This window comes from Equus przewalskii, chromosome 29 (assembly GCF_037783145.1).
Source record: "Equus przewalskii isolate Varuska chromosome 29, EquPr2, whole genome shotgun sequence".
Classification (NCBI taxonomy): Eukaryota; Metazoa; Chordata; class Mammalia; order Perissodactyla; family Equidae; genus Equus; species Equus przewalskii.
The window spans coordinates 37,400,465-37,417,586 of NC_091859.1; the positions used below are offsets into that span (position 1 = coordinate 37,400,465).

Sequence of the window (17,122 nt, forward strand, 5' to 3'; positions counted from 1 at the left end):
TTTGGGAGTCATCAAGATATAGGTCGTAGTGAAATCTGTGGGAGAGGATAAAGACATGTGTGTATAATAAAAGGAGAGAGGGAGGATAAAGTCCTGAGGAACATACCAGTGATGAAAGAACAAGCAGAGAGACCATCCAGCAAAAGAGACTGCAAAGAAATGGTCTAAGAGGTAGTAAAAGTAATGAATTTGGCCCCTTCTGTGGGGTAAAGGGACTAAACGTGTTCCATGTCAGTTTGGGCTTCAGAACTAGGCTCAATCCTTGAAGCCAGCAGTTGAGTTTGGTTCCCTCGCCACAACTCCTGTTCCCCAACCGCCCATGTGCAGAAGCAGCAACTCCTCAACCAGCACCACCCTGCCCATGATGGGAATCTGAAAATCAACAGTATTGGCAAAGGCCTTGGGCTGGCTGCAAACCTGGGGAGACAGGAGGACCCAGACGCAGCCAAGAGACCAGGAAGTAAAACAAGGTGCCCTGGTCCAATGGCTGGATCTGTAGTATCCTTGATATCAAGATAGGAAAGGAGCTCCCAAATGACAGGAGTTTCAGGTCATTCTGATTTTAAATGCCAAAGAGAGGTTAAAGCAAAACAGTAATATCCATCGTATTTGACAACTAGGATTGACAGGGGAAGAAATCAATTGCAATGACTAATAAGTGAATGAGAGATAAGGACATTGAGACTGCAAAGAAAAACTTTTTTAAGAAGCTTGACTAGGAAAGGAAAGAGGGGAGGGAGGACACAAACCTTGAGGAGAATTTAGGATTAAAGGGGATGTTTCTAGAAATGGGCAGACTGGAATATTTTTCTAGAATTTCTAAAGCGTTCAACTGAAGTAGAAGTGACCTGAAACCACAAAGATAGACTTTCCAGATCTTGGAACAACAATAACTTTTGTGTATTGGTGGCTATGTAAACCCATCTGCCTGTAGCAGAGTTCCCTCCACCTGTGCTCCTTGGGCATTTGATATTATTATTTGCATTACTTAATTAAATAAATTCCTCCTTGCCCTTCTGGGCTGGGTGCCCCACTTATAGAGTAGGACTTGCGGTACCCTCCTGTCTACCCCAAGTCTTCTTGTCTGTGCTGGCCTCCTGAGAGGACTTTCCCAGCCTTGGTGCGGGTGTTTTGCTCCTCCCTCACATCTGGCGCTTCACTTAAGACGTCTCTTCCGGACATCTTGCTTGAAGTTAGGCCTATTGCCAATGACATAGGCAATCAGGATTTTCAGGGTTATTTGTGACTCAATTAAAAGCTTATAGTACATTCTTTATAGTCTGCATCCCAAGAATTGTGCTGAGTATCAAACAGTTAACAATGGTGAGTCCTGGGAAGACTGGGGTGGGAAGAGAGAGGACAGTGGTAAAGGGCCTGATCCATATTGCTTGAATTTTTTGAAATGAGAATTAAAATTAAATTGAAAAGAATCATGCTAAATAATCAGGCTTGAAAATTAAAACCTATATTAATAAAGTAAATATAGTTTACTGAATAGGTATCTCTTTCAACTCGCCATATTCTCTAGGAAAGACTCAGTTCTAATGACATCCTGTGAGTTTAGTTAGGTACTTGGCTGTGGAGGAACTCTTGAAGTCTGCCTGCAGTTTAGCAGGGCCTGGGGTTGGTTTCTTCCAAGATCCACTGAACAGTCCCACCCTCTGTGTGAATTTCAGGACTGGTCTGGTTACACTGCAAGAGAACAGAGAAAACTGGAGTGGTTCAAATAGTTTACTGCAGCAGCTATACGTGATCAGATGGTCGGATTAGTGTAGCTCTGACCATTTCAAAATGATGTTTTGAAGGAATTTGCCCTTACTCATACCTTAAAAGGAAAATAGTGCTGTAGATAACTTCAACTAGGTAATTTCAGATGTTGATTTTAGAATTAAATTTTATGCTTATCTTGAGTACAAGTGCATCTGATACAGAGGTTCACAGCCCTGCAGAGAAAGTAATGAGGCTGTTCTGTAAAAACTGGTTTCCAGAGTACTTGGAAAACTGCCGAGTTTCCTTTGCCTGCCCATCGTCTGCTTTAACTCCTTTTCTCTTGCTGAACGTCAGCAAGTGTTTGGGACCAACTGCCAAGCAGGCAAAGGACTGAGCTGGCCACTGTGTCCTCAGCTCATCTGTTAACAAGGTATGTAGTAGTAATGGGCTACTTTCTAAAGCTGGTACAAAATTTAGACTGCTGCTAAGTCTAGAGAAGAAGGCATGTTCAGCCTGGGCAGAAACTAATCAAAATAGAGAACTGAAAATTAGCATTGTTATCTTGATAGTCTGCGATTGACAAAAAATTAAAGAATCCAGTCTTTCTGTGAGTTGCTGAGGGTCACACCTAACCACACAGCTCACATCCTCCGTGAGGGCCAGACCCGTCTTGGAAGTTGCAGCTAGCTTCTTCAACCATCCCCAGGGCCTTTTTTTTTTTTCCTGCTTTTGCTCCCCAAATCCCCCCAGTACATAGTTATATATTTTTAGTTGTGGGTCCCTCTAGTTGTGGCATGTGGGACGCCACCTCAGCATGGCCTGATGAACGGTGCCATGTCCATGCCCAGGATCTGAACCGGTGAAACCCTGGGCCTCCAAAGTGGAGCGCGTGAACTTAACCACTCAGCCATGGGGCCGGCCCCACCAGGGCCTTTTAATGAGAAACATCCACATTGAAGTACTGAGTTATTGAGATCACACAGGATTCCTTCCATTCAGCTTATCTTTATTGAACTCCTTACCTGATACCAAATTCAAAGATGTATAAGACAGACAGTCCTTGTCAGGGAGCTCCTGTTGAGTGAAGAAAACAGACTCATGGATATTGGCAATATTGTATGGTATGTCTCGGGGAGAGACCCTTAGTGTAGCCAAGGAGGGTACAGAAAACTTTCAGGAGCTAATACCTGGGGCAGGTGAAGAAGGGAATTAGGCAGAGGACCCTGAGCAGACATTTATGCATGTATTGTGGGCAAGGAAAGCACCTGCAATCCATGTAAATAGAATGTGAAGTAATGATGGGCTAGAGAGATCTTGAGTTTTGCCCTAAAGGTAATGGGTAGTAATTGACTGGATTTTGGCAGTGATATACTCAGAGGTCAGATTTGCTTTTCAGAAAGGAAGATTGCTGGGATAACAGTGTGTATAGTAGGAGGATAGGTATAATAATGAAAATATTACTAATACTCATCATGCACAATTCCATCTGAGATTTATTTATTCAAACATTGTTAAAAAAAATAAGCTTAAGGTAGAGGTGGTGACAGATACGAGGGCAACAAGATGCTTTCAAGTTTCACTAAAGCACCACCACAAACACTGTGACGTACATAATATGGGACTAAAGCTGTAACTTACAATCTGTAGCCATGGGGAATAGAATGCACTTTCTTGGACAGAAACATTGAGTTGGTTGTGAAACTAAGGGACCAACTTCCAAATAGTGATGAGCTTTCTTTTTCTTTCTTGCTTTTTTTTTTTTTAAAGATTGGCACCTGAGCTTAAAACTGTTGCCAATCCTTTTTTTTTCCTTCCTTTTCTTCTTCTTCTCCCAAAAGCCTCCCACTACATAGTTGCATATTCTAGTTGTGAGTGCCTCTGGTTGTACTATGTAGGATGCCGCCTCAGCATGGCCTGACGAGTGGGGCCATGTCCGCGCCCAGAATCCGAACCAGCAAAACCCTGGGCTACCGAAGTGGAGTGTGTGAACTTAACCACTTGGCCATGGGGCTGGCCCTCTTTTTTTTTTTTTTTTTTTTTGAGGAAGATTAGCCCTGAGCTAACATCCTCTACCAATCCTCTTTTTGCTGAGGAAGATTGGCCCTAAGCTAACATCTATGCCCATCTTCCTCTTGTGACAAGCTTTCTGACAGCAGTGCAGACACTAATCACAGACCAGTTTCTGCTGGGCTTGTTCAACAGTGTTTTGACCACCTTTACGTGTGTAAAGGTCCAACCTTTGAGCTGACTATCCTTCTGGCATTTGTTTCTCCCATTGTGAAATGAAGGGAGTAGCTTGGGATCTCTAAATGTCTAGTAACAAATGGCTATAATTTCATGTATATTAACAAAAATATAAATATATGTTTCACATGTGTAAAGAGAGAGACATTCCATCATTGAATAAATAAAACATTTCACTGCATTTATTAGCAACTGACTACGATCCGATTTGATTTTGAAGAGGCTATTCCAGCCATTATTTGGGAATGGAATGGGGAGGAGCAAGAGTAGGCCCAGGGAGATCAGCTAAGAGGTCTCCACAGGCAGGAAATGATCATGGCAATGAAAATGAAGAATGATGGGTAGATCTGAGATACAAACTGGAAGCAGAAATGACCGGACTGCTGATGGGCTGTGAGGGGACTAGGGTAGGGTGAGAAATCCAGGATGAATCTGAGGTTCTGACCCAACAACTGGATGGAGGATGGTACCCTTGATTAAGACAGTGGAGACGGGAGAGTGAGGTCTGGCAGGGGATGAAGAGTACAGTGTGGGACATATTGAATCTGAAGTGATTATAAGACATCCTCATGTCAAATGGAGAAGTTGAAAAGACAATTTGGTATTTTTCTAGTAGAACAGTTAAGGTAAAATATATGATAAAGGTTTAATATACGTTTTAGTGTTTCTTCAAAAAGTACTTCAGTTCACATTCTTAATAACCACTTGCCTTTATTGAGCATATGGTTGGTGCCCTGCCCTTTACTAAGTGTTTTACATGTATTTCATTTAAAGTTCCAAAGAACCCTATGATGAGGATGCTGTTACTGTTCCCAGTGTTGAATGAGGAAGCTGAGGCTTGAGAGGTTAGGCCATTGGCCCAAGATTCAATAGTTGGTACACAGAGGAGCCCGGATTTATACCAGGCTACCTGAATTCAGAACTTGTGCTCCAACACTTCCTGTGGCATCTTGCTATGAATGTGTGGTTCATTTTGATTTTTCTCTCTTTTCAGGGTTTTGGTTTTTGCACTGAATGTAGTCTAGACTCATCTTCACGGGCTTGTGTTGCCCCAGGATACTGTCAAAGGTAAGTCTTTAACATTTATATCCACGTGTTTTGGCAATGAAATGAGAGAGTCTTCATCTTAAAAGAAGGAAAAGTACATTTCGACATTATTGCTCCTTTCCAGAGTTCTTGCAGAAGGGTGTTTAAAGGGGCCATCACATCAGCCCTTTGCATTTCTACTTCAGTAGGTCCCTTTAAAAAAGCACTAGTATTTAGATTGATACTGACATTTGGCGCCCCATCCTTTTTTAAAGCGTGAATTTGTTATTAGGATTCAGCAGTTCCACAGGTTTATGTGAACATATTACTGGCTTTCTGCCTCTAGTCTCTCCCTGCTCCAGGCTGTAGTCCGCATTACTGCCAGGGTTAGCTTTCTAAATGATAGATTGACTCATGTCACTCCTTTGCTTAAACAGCTCTCGTGGCTCCCAGTTGCTACAGATGTCATCCTACAAACCCCTTCACGACCTAATTCCAATCAGTGTTTCTGGCTTCTCTTTTAGTGAACTCCTACCTCTAAGCCTTACCAGACCATTTTCCGTTTCCCAGATATACGGTTCCTTTGCATGGCTTTGTGCTTTGGTTGATGCTTTTCTCTTTGCTTAAGATTTGGAAGAGGGGAGAAGAATGCAACTATCTACTCTTCCTTCTTGTATCTTTCCTATTGTTCCCTTCTCCCAGACTCTCTCTGCAGAATTTCTTTTTCATCAGTGTTCTAGGAACACCTGTTATTATTACAGTAAGAACGCATTCCTTATTTTATGTTAGAGTTATTTATTTGTGTCTCTCTCCTTTACTAGTCTATAAGCCCTTTGAGACTTCTTGGAAAGGAAAGAAACTATTTTGTTAGTGCCTGTTGGCTGCTCCTGGACACCTTGCTGAATGCCATACAGTCATGCTCTGCATAACGACCTTTTGGTCAACAATGGACCACCTATATGACAGGGGTCCCGTAAGATTAGTATTATATAGCCTAGGTGTGTAGTAGGCTGTGCTGTCTAGGTTTGCATTAGTGCACTCCAGTGTGCTGTTCACACAAGGACGAAATCACCTAACCACACATTTCTCAGAACATATCCCCATCGTTAAGCAACACGTGGCTGTATATATATTATTTAATTTAATTCTTATAACACCTCCTTCTGACCACTTTTATGGATGAAAATAGTGAAGATTAGAAAGTTAAGTAACTTGCCCAGATTACAGAGTTAATCAATGACAAAGAATAATGATTCTGCTCTGTCAAAGCCAAAGCTCATTCTGCTACACCACACTAGCCCAGCACCATCTGGCATGTGGTAGGAACCCAGTAAATATTTATTGAATTAATATCTATTGCAATTTAAATAAAAAGCCCTTAATTGATTAATTCAATCATTCTTACATAGAAATTTATTGAATATCTATTAAATGCCAGGTCACAATTTTAAGTAAACTGTGAATATGGAGATTAATGAGATACAGTCTGTGGTATCAGAGGGTTGGGTTGACAATCTAATAGGGAAGGCATCTATGTAAACCAATAATTCAATAAAGTATTACAGATCCTTTAATAGAATTCAAACAAGATGTACTGGGGATACCAAGGAAGGAATCATCAGTTCTACCGAGGGATGGATCAGGAAATACTTTATAATAGCTGGGTCTTGAATGAGGAGGAGGGTGTTCCCTGGCAGTCCCAGGGGAGGGAAAGGCAGAGAGAGTAATACGAACAAAAACATGGCAACCTGAAACAATCTGGCATGTTTGCAAAGCTGAGTATTTCAATATGGTTGGAACAAAGGCACACAAAGAGGCCTGGACAGTGATGCTGGAGAGACAGGTGAGGGCTAGACCCTGGAGGGCTTTGCCAATGCTTAGAGAAGACCTAGCCCGGGTATGACATTACTCATTTTTGGTCACTAACGTTTGTGGAGTCCTGTTCTGTGTGTGCTGAAGCACTGTGCGGGGTCAAGACTCAGTCACTTACCACGTATGGCAGACTGGTGACAGCTCTGAGGCACAATGATGTACTGAAGCAGAAATCAAATGCGTATGTTGTCACATCATCCTGACAGCTTTACCAGCTCTTGTTCAGCCCTCCAGTTACTTTGCACGTAAGTGGGCTTTGCCTTGACCTTTTCATCACTCTCTTGGCACTGATATGCTGGACCCTTTGTCACTTCCCAAGTGAAACCTCTAGCTTAACCATATACTTTTACATTGCTCACTTTATTCTCCTTCCATTTTGACGAAAGGACAGTAAAACTGACTTAGATCCTTAGACACAACCATAAGCCTTCAAACAAGAATGTCATCAAGGCTCTTTCAAGAAACACATTAAAAGATATTGAGAATAGTTCCAGAATAACGAAAAATGAGAGCAAATTAAAGAAAGGGCAAATAGAAAAATCGGTATCGATATGACATGTAGTAAGTAGGCAGATTATATGGTGTTAATCAGGAAAGATTTTTAGAAATAAAAATTGACTGGATATTAGAAGGATAGAGACGTGGATTGGTGATGAATGGGAGGGATTTCAAATGGGATATGGAGTGAATAGATAGAAATTAGCAAGTTATGTGGAGAGAATAGAAAGAGTATTTGCCTGAGTGAAGTGAAGTATAGTGTGTGCATTGGGAGAAACTGGAAATGGAATTGGAAAGCTTATGAAGTAAAATTGTGTTATTAATATTATGGTAATGGGATAATTGGAAAGGTAAGACTGATACAGAAAACTGAACTCAATTCTGAAGAGAATAAGTTTCAGATATAAATTGGAATTGTAGGGGACCCAATAAATAATATTCTCTTCCCTGCCCAACTTCTGAACCAGTGGAGATACAAGATGAAGAAGTAAGGCAAGTGGAGATCAAAATTTCACTTTTATTACCAATTACATTGACGCAGGAGAACTGGCCCATCTCTAAGGGCAAGTCAGCTTCCTAATACTGAACTCTGGAACTTAACAGGTTTATCCACTCAGCAGCACTAGTCTGGGATACTCCTGCCTCCCAGAAGAAGGAAGGAGAAGAGCAGAATAGGTACCCCCAAGGGAAAGGGGAGAAAGGGGCTGTACTGCAAGCTCAGTTTCCTCTTCCAGACTCAGTGATCAGACAAGTCACATTACCCCTGATAGCATGAGTCAGGGATGTGATAAGGCCAGGAACAGTAAACAAATTCATATTGCCCCACATGGAAGGAAGCATCAAGAGTGGGCAAGAAGTTTTCTTCCCTAACACTCTCCAGCTTTTGTCTCTTGGTCCATTGGTCTTAAGCAGTAAATCTGGGTCAGCTGGGGTGTGCCTATCTCCTTAAGGGAGAAGTGGTCTCAGGACAGTCCTACTCCCACTTTCATGAGGACAATCCCCCACTACCAACCACTGTTCACACAGGTATTCTCTAGGGATGATTGGTGGGCAGAATTGATTTTGTCCCCAGAAGATTCTAAAATGGATCAGAACAGTATATAAATTATGTGAACTCCAAGGCTAAACAAAATCATTTCAGCACTGTTCCCACAGCTACCAAATTTGGAAAGTAAGCCTACCTACAGTCCAAGCGCAGCACTTCTGATAAAATTATGTTCCCAGAATGCGGTACTTAATCTTACCAAAGACTGTAGCAGACACGCACTGGTATCTGAGGAAGGGAGGGTGGACGAGGTCCTCTTGGTTTCAGCTTCACCAATGTATCCAGTTAGTCCATGCCAATGTCCAGAGTCCATGACTCGGACACTTCCAAATTGGAAAAATCTGCCAGTAGGAGCTTAAATTTGGAACTCTGCCTTTACCCTATTTGGGAAAAACTCAACCAATGCACACGGTCTTCTCTTTTAAGATTAATATTTGAAATATCACCTCCTTTTTGCAAAATATATGGATTCATAGTAGTGACAGCCCCAGTTACCAGATTCCCACCCTTCCTCTCTAAGTGTCCTGGCTCCCTTCCTTCCTTCCTTCCCTCCTACCTTCTTTCCTTCCTCCTGTGAAGTATAGTGAGAAACCTCTTAATTTCCATTTCCCCTTTGAATTGCCTGTGTAAGCCTAGCACAAATAATTTAAGCATAGAACTTCACTGGTTTTATAGTGCATGTGCTGTTTGAAATTCAGCTGCCTTGCAGCTTACATGCAGCAAATAATTGTTCCACTTGCTAATATCTAAAAATCTGTATGAAGAAAGTCTCTTTCCCTAAATTCTAATCTTTGCCTCAGCCATGCCTGCTTAGGAAAAGCTGTGCCTGCATAATTCAAGGTCAGGCAGCAGCAGCCTTCTGTACTTTGAAGCCACCCAAGCCTGCTAATGCCCTATTCCCTTTGCTGAGGCCAGCACAGCTGGCATTTGCTTACTAGGCCACAGGGGCCAATGTATGCTGAAGCCACTTGCACAGCTGACATTTAGATGAGCTTTCAGTAGCACCACCACCGCCACTGACTGTGGCTTGTTTCTTTGCTGAGGGCAGCAGAACCCCCAAGCCTTTGCTAAGGCTTATGTGCCCGGTGCATGCAGCCTTGTCTCTATAGAAACAGCCACTCTCTCGAAGACAAAGCTGCCGTAACTACAGTCACCACTAAGGTCAAAATACAGTGTGCCCTTTGGTTTATAAACCTCTAATTGGCCTCAATAGTTAAAAGCTAGTGTACAACTGTAAAAACTCATGAGGCCTAATGTAAACCTCTGCAAGGTCAAAACACTTTGCCCCCTCACTAAAGACCAAGGCCCAAAGGCTTGGCCCCAACAGAAGCCTCAGAAATTTCACATGTATTTTATTCCCCATATTTTACTTCATGTCTGTTTATCAAGAATCTAGTCTTATTCGTGATATGTTAGGGTCTTTGAGAGACCCAGTAAATAGCATTATTTTTCCCTTGCCTGAGTTATATACCAATTGAGAATAAGATAAAAGAGCAGGGCATTTGGGAGACCAAAGGATCATCTTTATTACTAATAAAGCTATATTGGAGAATGTGGCTTACATTTACAGGCAAGTGAACTTCTTAACACTGAACCTCAGAATTCAACAGACTTACCTAGTCACAAGCCAGCCCGAGTGTCTAGTGGTTAAGATTCGGCGCTCTCACTGCCATGGCCCAGGTATGTTTCCCAGTGAGGGAACCACACGACCCATCTGTCTGTTGCCATACTGTGGCAGCTACATGGTGCTGTGATGCTAAAAGCTATGCCACCAATGTTGCAAATACCAGCAGGGTCACCCATGGTGGACAGTTTTCAGCAGAGGTGACAGACTAGGAAGAAGGACCTGGCCACCTACTTCCAAGAAAAATGGCCATGAAAACCCTGTGAATAGCAGTGGAGCGTTGTCTGATACAGTGCCAGAGGATGAGAGGGTGATGCAAAATGACCTGACAGAGCTCCACTCTGCTGTACACAGAGCAGCTAGAAGTTGGCATTAACTCGAAGGCACTGACAACAACAAGCCTAGTCACAAATAATTGTGAGGGGCCTGCATTAATGAGTACAGGAGCAGAGGAGAATGCATGCTCCCTGGGGACAGCTGACTTCCAAAAGGAAGAAAGAGAACAAGAACGGGCTGAGCTCACATGCAATCAATTTGCCTACCAAATCTTTCTAGATATGTTTTTGAGTTTTTCCAGTGTCATCAGTTTAATTTTCATAGAAAGAGCAATTCTGTTTTTGCACAACTGTCATAAATAGATGAGGGGCAAAACCAACTAGAGAATGCCTCCAGAAAGTTTCACTTGCTGTGAGCATCAATTGTACGTTTTGTGGACGGAATGGGCAATGTCAGTCATATGGAGTGAGTGATTGATTAAGAGAGCTTCCACCGTACCAATTCTACCTTGCACATCATGTAAATACACATTGGTTACCAGAAAACCTTAGGTGAGCACAGTAGGTGTCTCGATACCCTCTTCCCACCCAATAGATGACGAAACAGGTTGCTGGAAGTGCCTTCTTGGCCTCACATCTTGTGGTTGGTTATTGAGAAGCCTGCATCAGAACCAGATCACCAGGCCCAGGAGATGCTGCATTCATGACGAGATTCCTCTGCCTACAAAAATGATACACTGTCAAGCATCTTTTAACTTTTATATTTTGTAGCTATAAGCCTTTTAAAATATTTGAAAGGTTTTAAAATATTCATACCTGTACTATAATGGAGATTTGTTTTGTGTCAGTTTGAGTAATTATTCCTCAATAATTATGTATTTAATAAATTAAATGTTGCATAAACGTTTAGTAGTTTCTTTTTGGCACATTTTAAATCATAAAATGTTAACAAACTTTTGTTTGAGTCATTTTATCCTTAATGGAAAAATTACTACTTTTTATTGTCTTGCCCTATGAATAGCCTATTCTCATATAAAAATAAACTGACATTTAGTTTAGTAAGCAAATTTTCTTAAAATAAAAATAATGAGATCACCCATTAGACTACATCTTAATTTCAGTTATAAAATACCGAAAATGTTGAACATAAATTATAAACTCAAGAAACCCAGTCAATTCCAATAGAAATTACTGAAGATTTTTTACCTCTGCCTAAAGTCAAATAAAAAGGAGAAAGGAATCTAGAACTATTTAATACCCCAATGTCTTAAACCTTTCCTAACTATCCTCTCCCGTAAGGTGGGGAAAATTCCCTCCCTCCCTCCTTCCTTCTTTCTTACCTAAGATGCATGTATGTGTGTGTGCATACGCGCACACACGCACACACACACAATTAAGTTAAAGTTCATTGTTTCACAGTATCCATGGTCTCAATGACAGAATTTCAATCTAAATCTTTGAAAAAACAAATTTTCATACTGAATTCCTTATGTATTTTTTCTTCTTCTTACCTCTTTTAGGCAGTATTTGTGTGTTTCTGCAGAGTTTTGCACAAAGTCTGTTCCCATGCAGACCAATGAGGGAGAAGTATCGGAAGAAAGCAGTTCCAAGGTCAGTGAATTACTAAGGGTGCAAACGACTTGAGTAGAAATTAAACAACAGAGGCAATGGATGAGTCGCGTGGGTGTTTTGTTTTAGGTGAATTTAGAAACTAGGTTGGTTTAAATTAGAAGCTAACCTAAGATTGAGAAGATTATTTTCTTCTCAATATCCATTTTTGTTACGCTACATGACAAATTTAAAACAAATTTTACTGAACTCATAGAGAACTTTATGATTCATTTTTAGAATACTGGCACTTTATCTTTTAAAATTTTATTATGCAAGTTACATATACTTATTTTAAAAATTAAAACAAATCAGAAGTACATAAGATAAAAAGTAAAACCTGTCCTGGTTCGTGCTGCACAGAAGCATCACTGATCATTATTTAGACATTTTTCTGTTATAAATTTTTAAATGGTAATTTATTTGGTTTGGTTTTTCAAGCTAAAGCTTGAAGGAATATTATTATTGTCAAACCCTATATATAAAAAGTTATCTATGGTTTATCTGTCTCTCTCTATATCTGGCTCTGTGCTGTGAATCTCCGCAACTCTTTCTCTGCTGGTCACATGGAACCTTCAGTATCACCCTCACATCCCTCCTTCTCCTTTCAAAATTGTCTCTGATCCTTCCTGGAAGCTCTGAGGGCATCTCACATGGTGTCCTGGACAGTCCCGAGCACCTGTGGCATTATCTGCTGCCCTGAATCCACCTGAGGGGGATCCTTTGCTGCTGCCGCTGCTGCTTATACTCTCTGGGGAAGGCTTATTCCTTCACCAGAGCAAAAGTGGAGAGGTGTCAAAATGTCACAGGGACCCTCCAAAACATCATGCTAAGTGGAAGAAGCCAGGCATAAAAGGTCACACATTGTATGATTCCATTTACATGAAATATACAGAATAGATAAATCCAAAGAGGTGGAACAGAGACTGGTGGTTGTCAGGGTTTGTTTTAGGGCAAGGGGGAGTGAGAAATGAGTACCTAATGGGTGTGGGGTTTCTGTTTAGGTTGATGAAAATGTTTTGGAACTTGATGGAGGTGGTGGTTGTACAACATTGTAGATATACTAAATGCCACTGAATTGTTCACCTTAAAATGGTTACTTTTATGTATGTGAATTTCACATCACTGAATTATTATTATTATTTTGTGTGTGTGAGGAGGGTTGTCCCTGACCTGACATCTGTTGCCAGTGTTCCTCTGTTTTGTATATGGGTCACCACCACAGCATGGTTTGATGAGTGGTGCATAGGTCCGCGCCTGGGATCCAAACCTATGAACCCCAGGCTGTCAAAGTATAGGGCATGAACTTAACCACTTCACCACTGGGCCAGCCCCAATAAATTATTTTTTTAAAAAAAGGAAAAACAATGCCAGTGGCTCCCCCTCAGACCTGTCCTTGCTGCCTACTGGCCTCATGCAATGCTTCACAAGTTTTAGAGAAACACCCCCACAGCTTCTCAGTTCTCTTGCACTTTGTGCGCTGAGCTTCAGAGAAGCACTGCTCATGCCCTGAGTCTGGGGTCCCTCGTGAAAACGGCTCCTGAAGCTTCTTTCAGAATCCCTCCTCTCTGCAGTCCATGAGCTGGGTGGAGGGACAGATGTCATCCTGTCCGCTGGGGGCTTTACCCCCGGCAACTCACCAGATCACTTCCTTATTTCTGTAGCCAAAGAAGAAGCCTACAGACTTTCATCAGTCTACATCATCTAGATCCTGAATCTCGCTTAGGGTTAGTCAGAACCTGTGAGATACGCACGCACTCCAGGACTCTCCCCAAACACACACAGGGACACACACACCTAGGCCTCCCAAGACACATAGACCCCAGGATTTCTGAGGTCTCCAAGATCCTAATTGACTAATTTATAATGAAATATAATGTTAAGGAAGAGTGGATTCTTGGATCCTCTGGCTAGTACATTCCCTCCCTGGAAAGCTAAGTTGCAATTGGAAGATTACTTGGCAAGCGTGTAATTACACCAATATAGTATATTTTATGGTGCCATAAGCTCAGTTTCTACCTTCATTCTGGGAAGAAAGAAAAGACCGGATTTCTTGATTTTTCAATTGCTGAGTAGTTTATCAGTTTAGAATCAATTAAACTAAAGAATAAAAGAACATTCTTTTTATACTTGCAGTAAGTAGAAATTAGATTATAACTTTAACTTCGTCAGTGTTAGTTTATGTTTTTTTCTTTCTTATGCTTCTTTTTGTTTTAATCTTATTTATTTGGAATGATTTGATGTCAGTGCAGGAATTTATCATAGCACTATGGTAACACAATTTGTGGTTGCCTGTTAACAGAAAGAAATCAGGAAAGGCAGCTGGTTTGGAGGAAAAATGGGGAATTTTCTACAAAACCGTGATTTTGAGCTAAATCCATTTTTTTTCAATAAATAATTCTTGAGCACACGTTATCAGGATACAACAATGAACCAAAAAGATGTGGTTTTTACTCTCAAGGTGGTTACATTTTAGTGGGAGAAAAAAATATAAATAAAGATAATAATTATGGATGATGGCCAATACTATGAATAAAATAAAGTAATGTAATATAGGGTGACTGGGAGAACAAGCTTAGGTTAGTCAAGGAAGACCTGTCTTAGAAGGTGACGTTTCAGCTGAGAGCTAAAGAATGAGGAGCCAGCGATGTTAAGAGCTACAAGAACAGTGTTCTAGACAGAGGAAACAGCTTCAAAAGCCTTTGGCCTCTGCCAAGAACTGTCAGTAGTCCCATGTGGCCAAATGGTAATAGGAGGTTAGAGAGGGAGGCAGAGACCTTGCAAGACTCAAAGGTCATGGTGAGAAATGTGAATTTATCCTCTGTACACTGGGAAGCCCTTGAAGGCTGTTGAGTTGGGGAGTAACATGATATGATTTGTGTTTTTAAAAGGTCACTCTGGCTGCTATATGGAGAGCGGATTGGAGAGAGGCAAGAGGTGAAGGAGGGAGACGACAGGTAGAGGAAGGTGAGAAGGCAGATGTAGTCATTCAGGTGAGAGAAAAGACGGTGGACTGGATTAGTGTAGTGGCACTAGAAGTGAAGGACAGACAGACTAGAGGTGTGTTTAAGAGGTGAAACTGATGTGACTTGAGGAAGATTTGGAATACTGTTTTGCGTTATAGAAACCAAGAGGTGAATTTCAAGAAAAAGATACAGTCAGTATTGTCAGATGCTGCCAAGAAGCCAAGGAGGTTGGTAATTGAGAAAGGCATCTGGATTTGTTTTTTTAAAAACTAATTGAGGAGAAGGGACACAAGAAAACTTTCTAGGGGGATGGAGATTTCTGTGTCTGATAGGCGTGTGGGTCACATGGGCATCTATTTGTCAAAATTATACTGCTATAATTTACAGTTACAATAAAAATTACAATTTTTCAGGTATATTTTACCTGAAAAACCTAAGTAATAATCCAATAGAGATGGAGAATGGGTGGAACTATAGGTGAAACAAGAATGACAGAATGTTGACAACTGTTGAAGCTTGGTGATGGGTACGTAGGGGTTCATTTGTATATGCTTGAAATTTTCCACAGTAAGAAAGTTTTAAAAAATAACTTATTAATGGTGCTCGAGTGCCATTTCATTAGAGTAGGAGAGTCAGAAACCAAATTTTATGGGTAAAAAAGAAATTAAATGGTAAAAAAGTAAGAGTTGTGGCTATAGTCTACCACTCAATTTTGGGAATGTTGAAAGTAAATGGAGGAGAGAACAGCAGCGAGACGGAGGCATTAGTTGAAGTGCAGGAGGCCATGCATGTTTGAGAAAAGAGGGAAGAAGTGAGTGGAGGAAGGCAGAGCGCATTTATGGGAACGGTTCCTCAGATTTGAGAGCCTGAGGGAACTGGCATCAGTGAGACTGGTCCCCTCGTGCTGCAGCAGTGCCTGTGCTGGGGCTGAAGCCGCTCTTCTGACTCCTGTCCAGTGGTGGAGTGGTATTGGGAAGAGGAAAGAAAGTGGGCTTCAGCTTCTTCGCATTGCCTCTGAAATGGAGGTCATAGTTATTTGGAGAATTTAGAGTGCACGACTGAGGACCTTAAGGATTTAGTTTTCCTGTTAAAGGGAAAAATTTGGAATTGCAGTTGTAGAGAAGGTGTTTAGAATAGTTATTAAATGAATATAAGGATCAAGGCAGTTTTAGAAATATCCATAAAAGTGTTATGCAAGTGGAAATCAGGGATGCTTATGGTTGGACAGGATTGGCAAAGGAGTTGTTCTTGGAGAATGTGAATTTTGATGGCCCTCTTGAAGAAACGTTCTCTGAGACTCTGCAGCATCTCCCATAGGTTCTTCTTAGAGAGAGGTGTTTAAGTGTAGGTGGACTAGGGATGAGATATTCTTCAAGAGTTGGGAAGTGAAGTTAGGAAGTCTGCATTTCTCTGCTAGAAAGATAAAAAGCAGAAGATGGCTTCTGAAAGATTGCTGTGGGGACCAGCCCGGTGGCCAAGTGGTTATGCTCCCACGCTCCGCTTCTGCGGCCTGGGGTTTCGCCAGTTCAGATCCTGGATGCCAACCTAGTACCGCTCCTGAAGCCATGCTGAGGCAGCGTCCCACATAGCAGAACCAGAGGGACCTACAACTGGAATACACAGCTATGTACTGGGAGACTTTGGGAGAAGGAGAGAAAGAAAAGAAGAAAAAAAAGATTGCTGTAGATTGGCCATAGATAATTCTTTAATTAAGTACAAGTGTTCGTTCCATTTTTTTCTTGCTTATTTTTTTTTACCTTCCTTCCTCTCTCCCTCTTTCTCTTCATCTCATTAATTCAGCAAATATTTATTGAACATCTACTCTGTGCCAGGAACTGTACTGGGTACTGACATACACAGTTGCCTCAGTGAACTGTGATTTTCTTTGTTTTGATTCTTGGAGCTCTAAGAATTTTAAGTAGAAGCAAGAAAAAAGAATGTTAAGTTTCACATTAGTTTAGAACTAGCTTTTTTCCCCGGTCACTAGAATGCAATTTTGTATGACCTAATCACTTTCTCCAAGAGAGTTCTGCTATTTTACTGAAAGCTTCTGTTGTAAATACTGAAGGAAGACAAGTTGACAGAGTTATTATTAATGTAAAACTTGAGAAGCCCCTGAATATATCCTTCAGAGGCACAGTGACTACGCCTTGTGTTTTTCCCAAGGACGACTTCAGGGCTTATTTAATTTCCCTACTGTGTATGTGAGAGAGAAAATTGGATAGAACTAACACAGTTACCCATGAATCCGTCT

At 41.2% G+C, this 17,122-nt stretch overlaps 1 protein-coding gene across 5 annotated transcripts in view; it reads left to right on the forward strand.

Moving 5' to 3' along the window:
* TNRC6B (trinucleotide repeat containing adaptor 6B) overlaps positions 1 to 17,122 on the forward strand; it is a 237,698-nt gene that overhangs the window by 55,096 nt on the left and 165,480 nt on the right. For all 5 annotated transcript variants that reach the window (XM_070600144.1, XM_008519767.2, XM_070600146.1 and 2 more), the window contains 2 exons: positions 4,949 to 5,022; positions 11,815 to 11,905. In XM_070600144.1, the coding sequence (XP_070456245.1) occupies positions 11,861 to 11,905 (45 nt within the window). In that variant the 5' untranslated portion in view covers positions 4,949 to 5,022; positions 11,815 to 11,860. The remainder of the gene's footprint in view (positions 1 to 4,948; positions 5,023 to 11,814; positions 11,906 to 17,122) is intronic.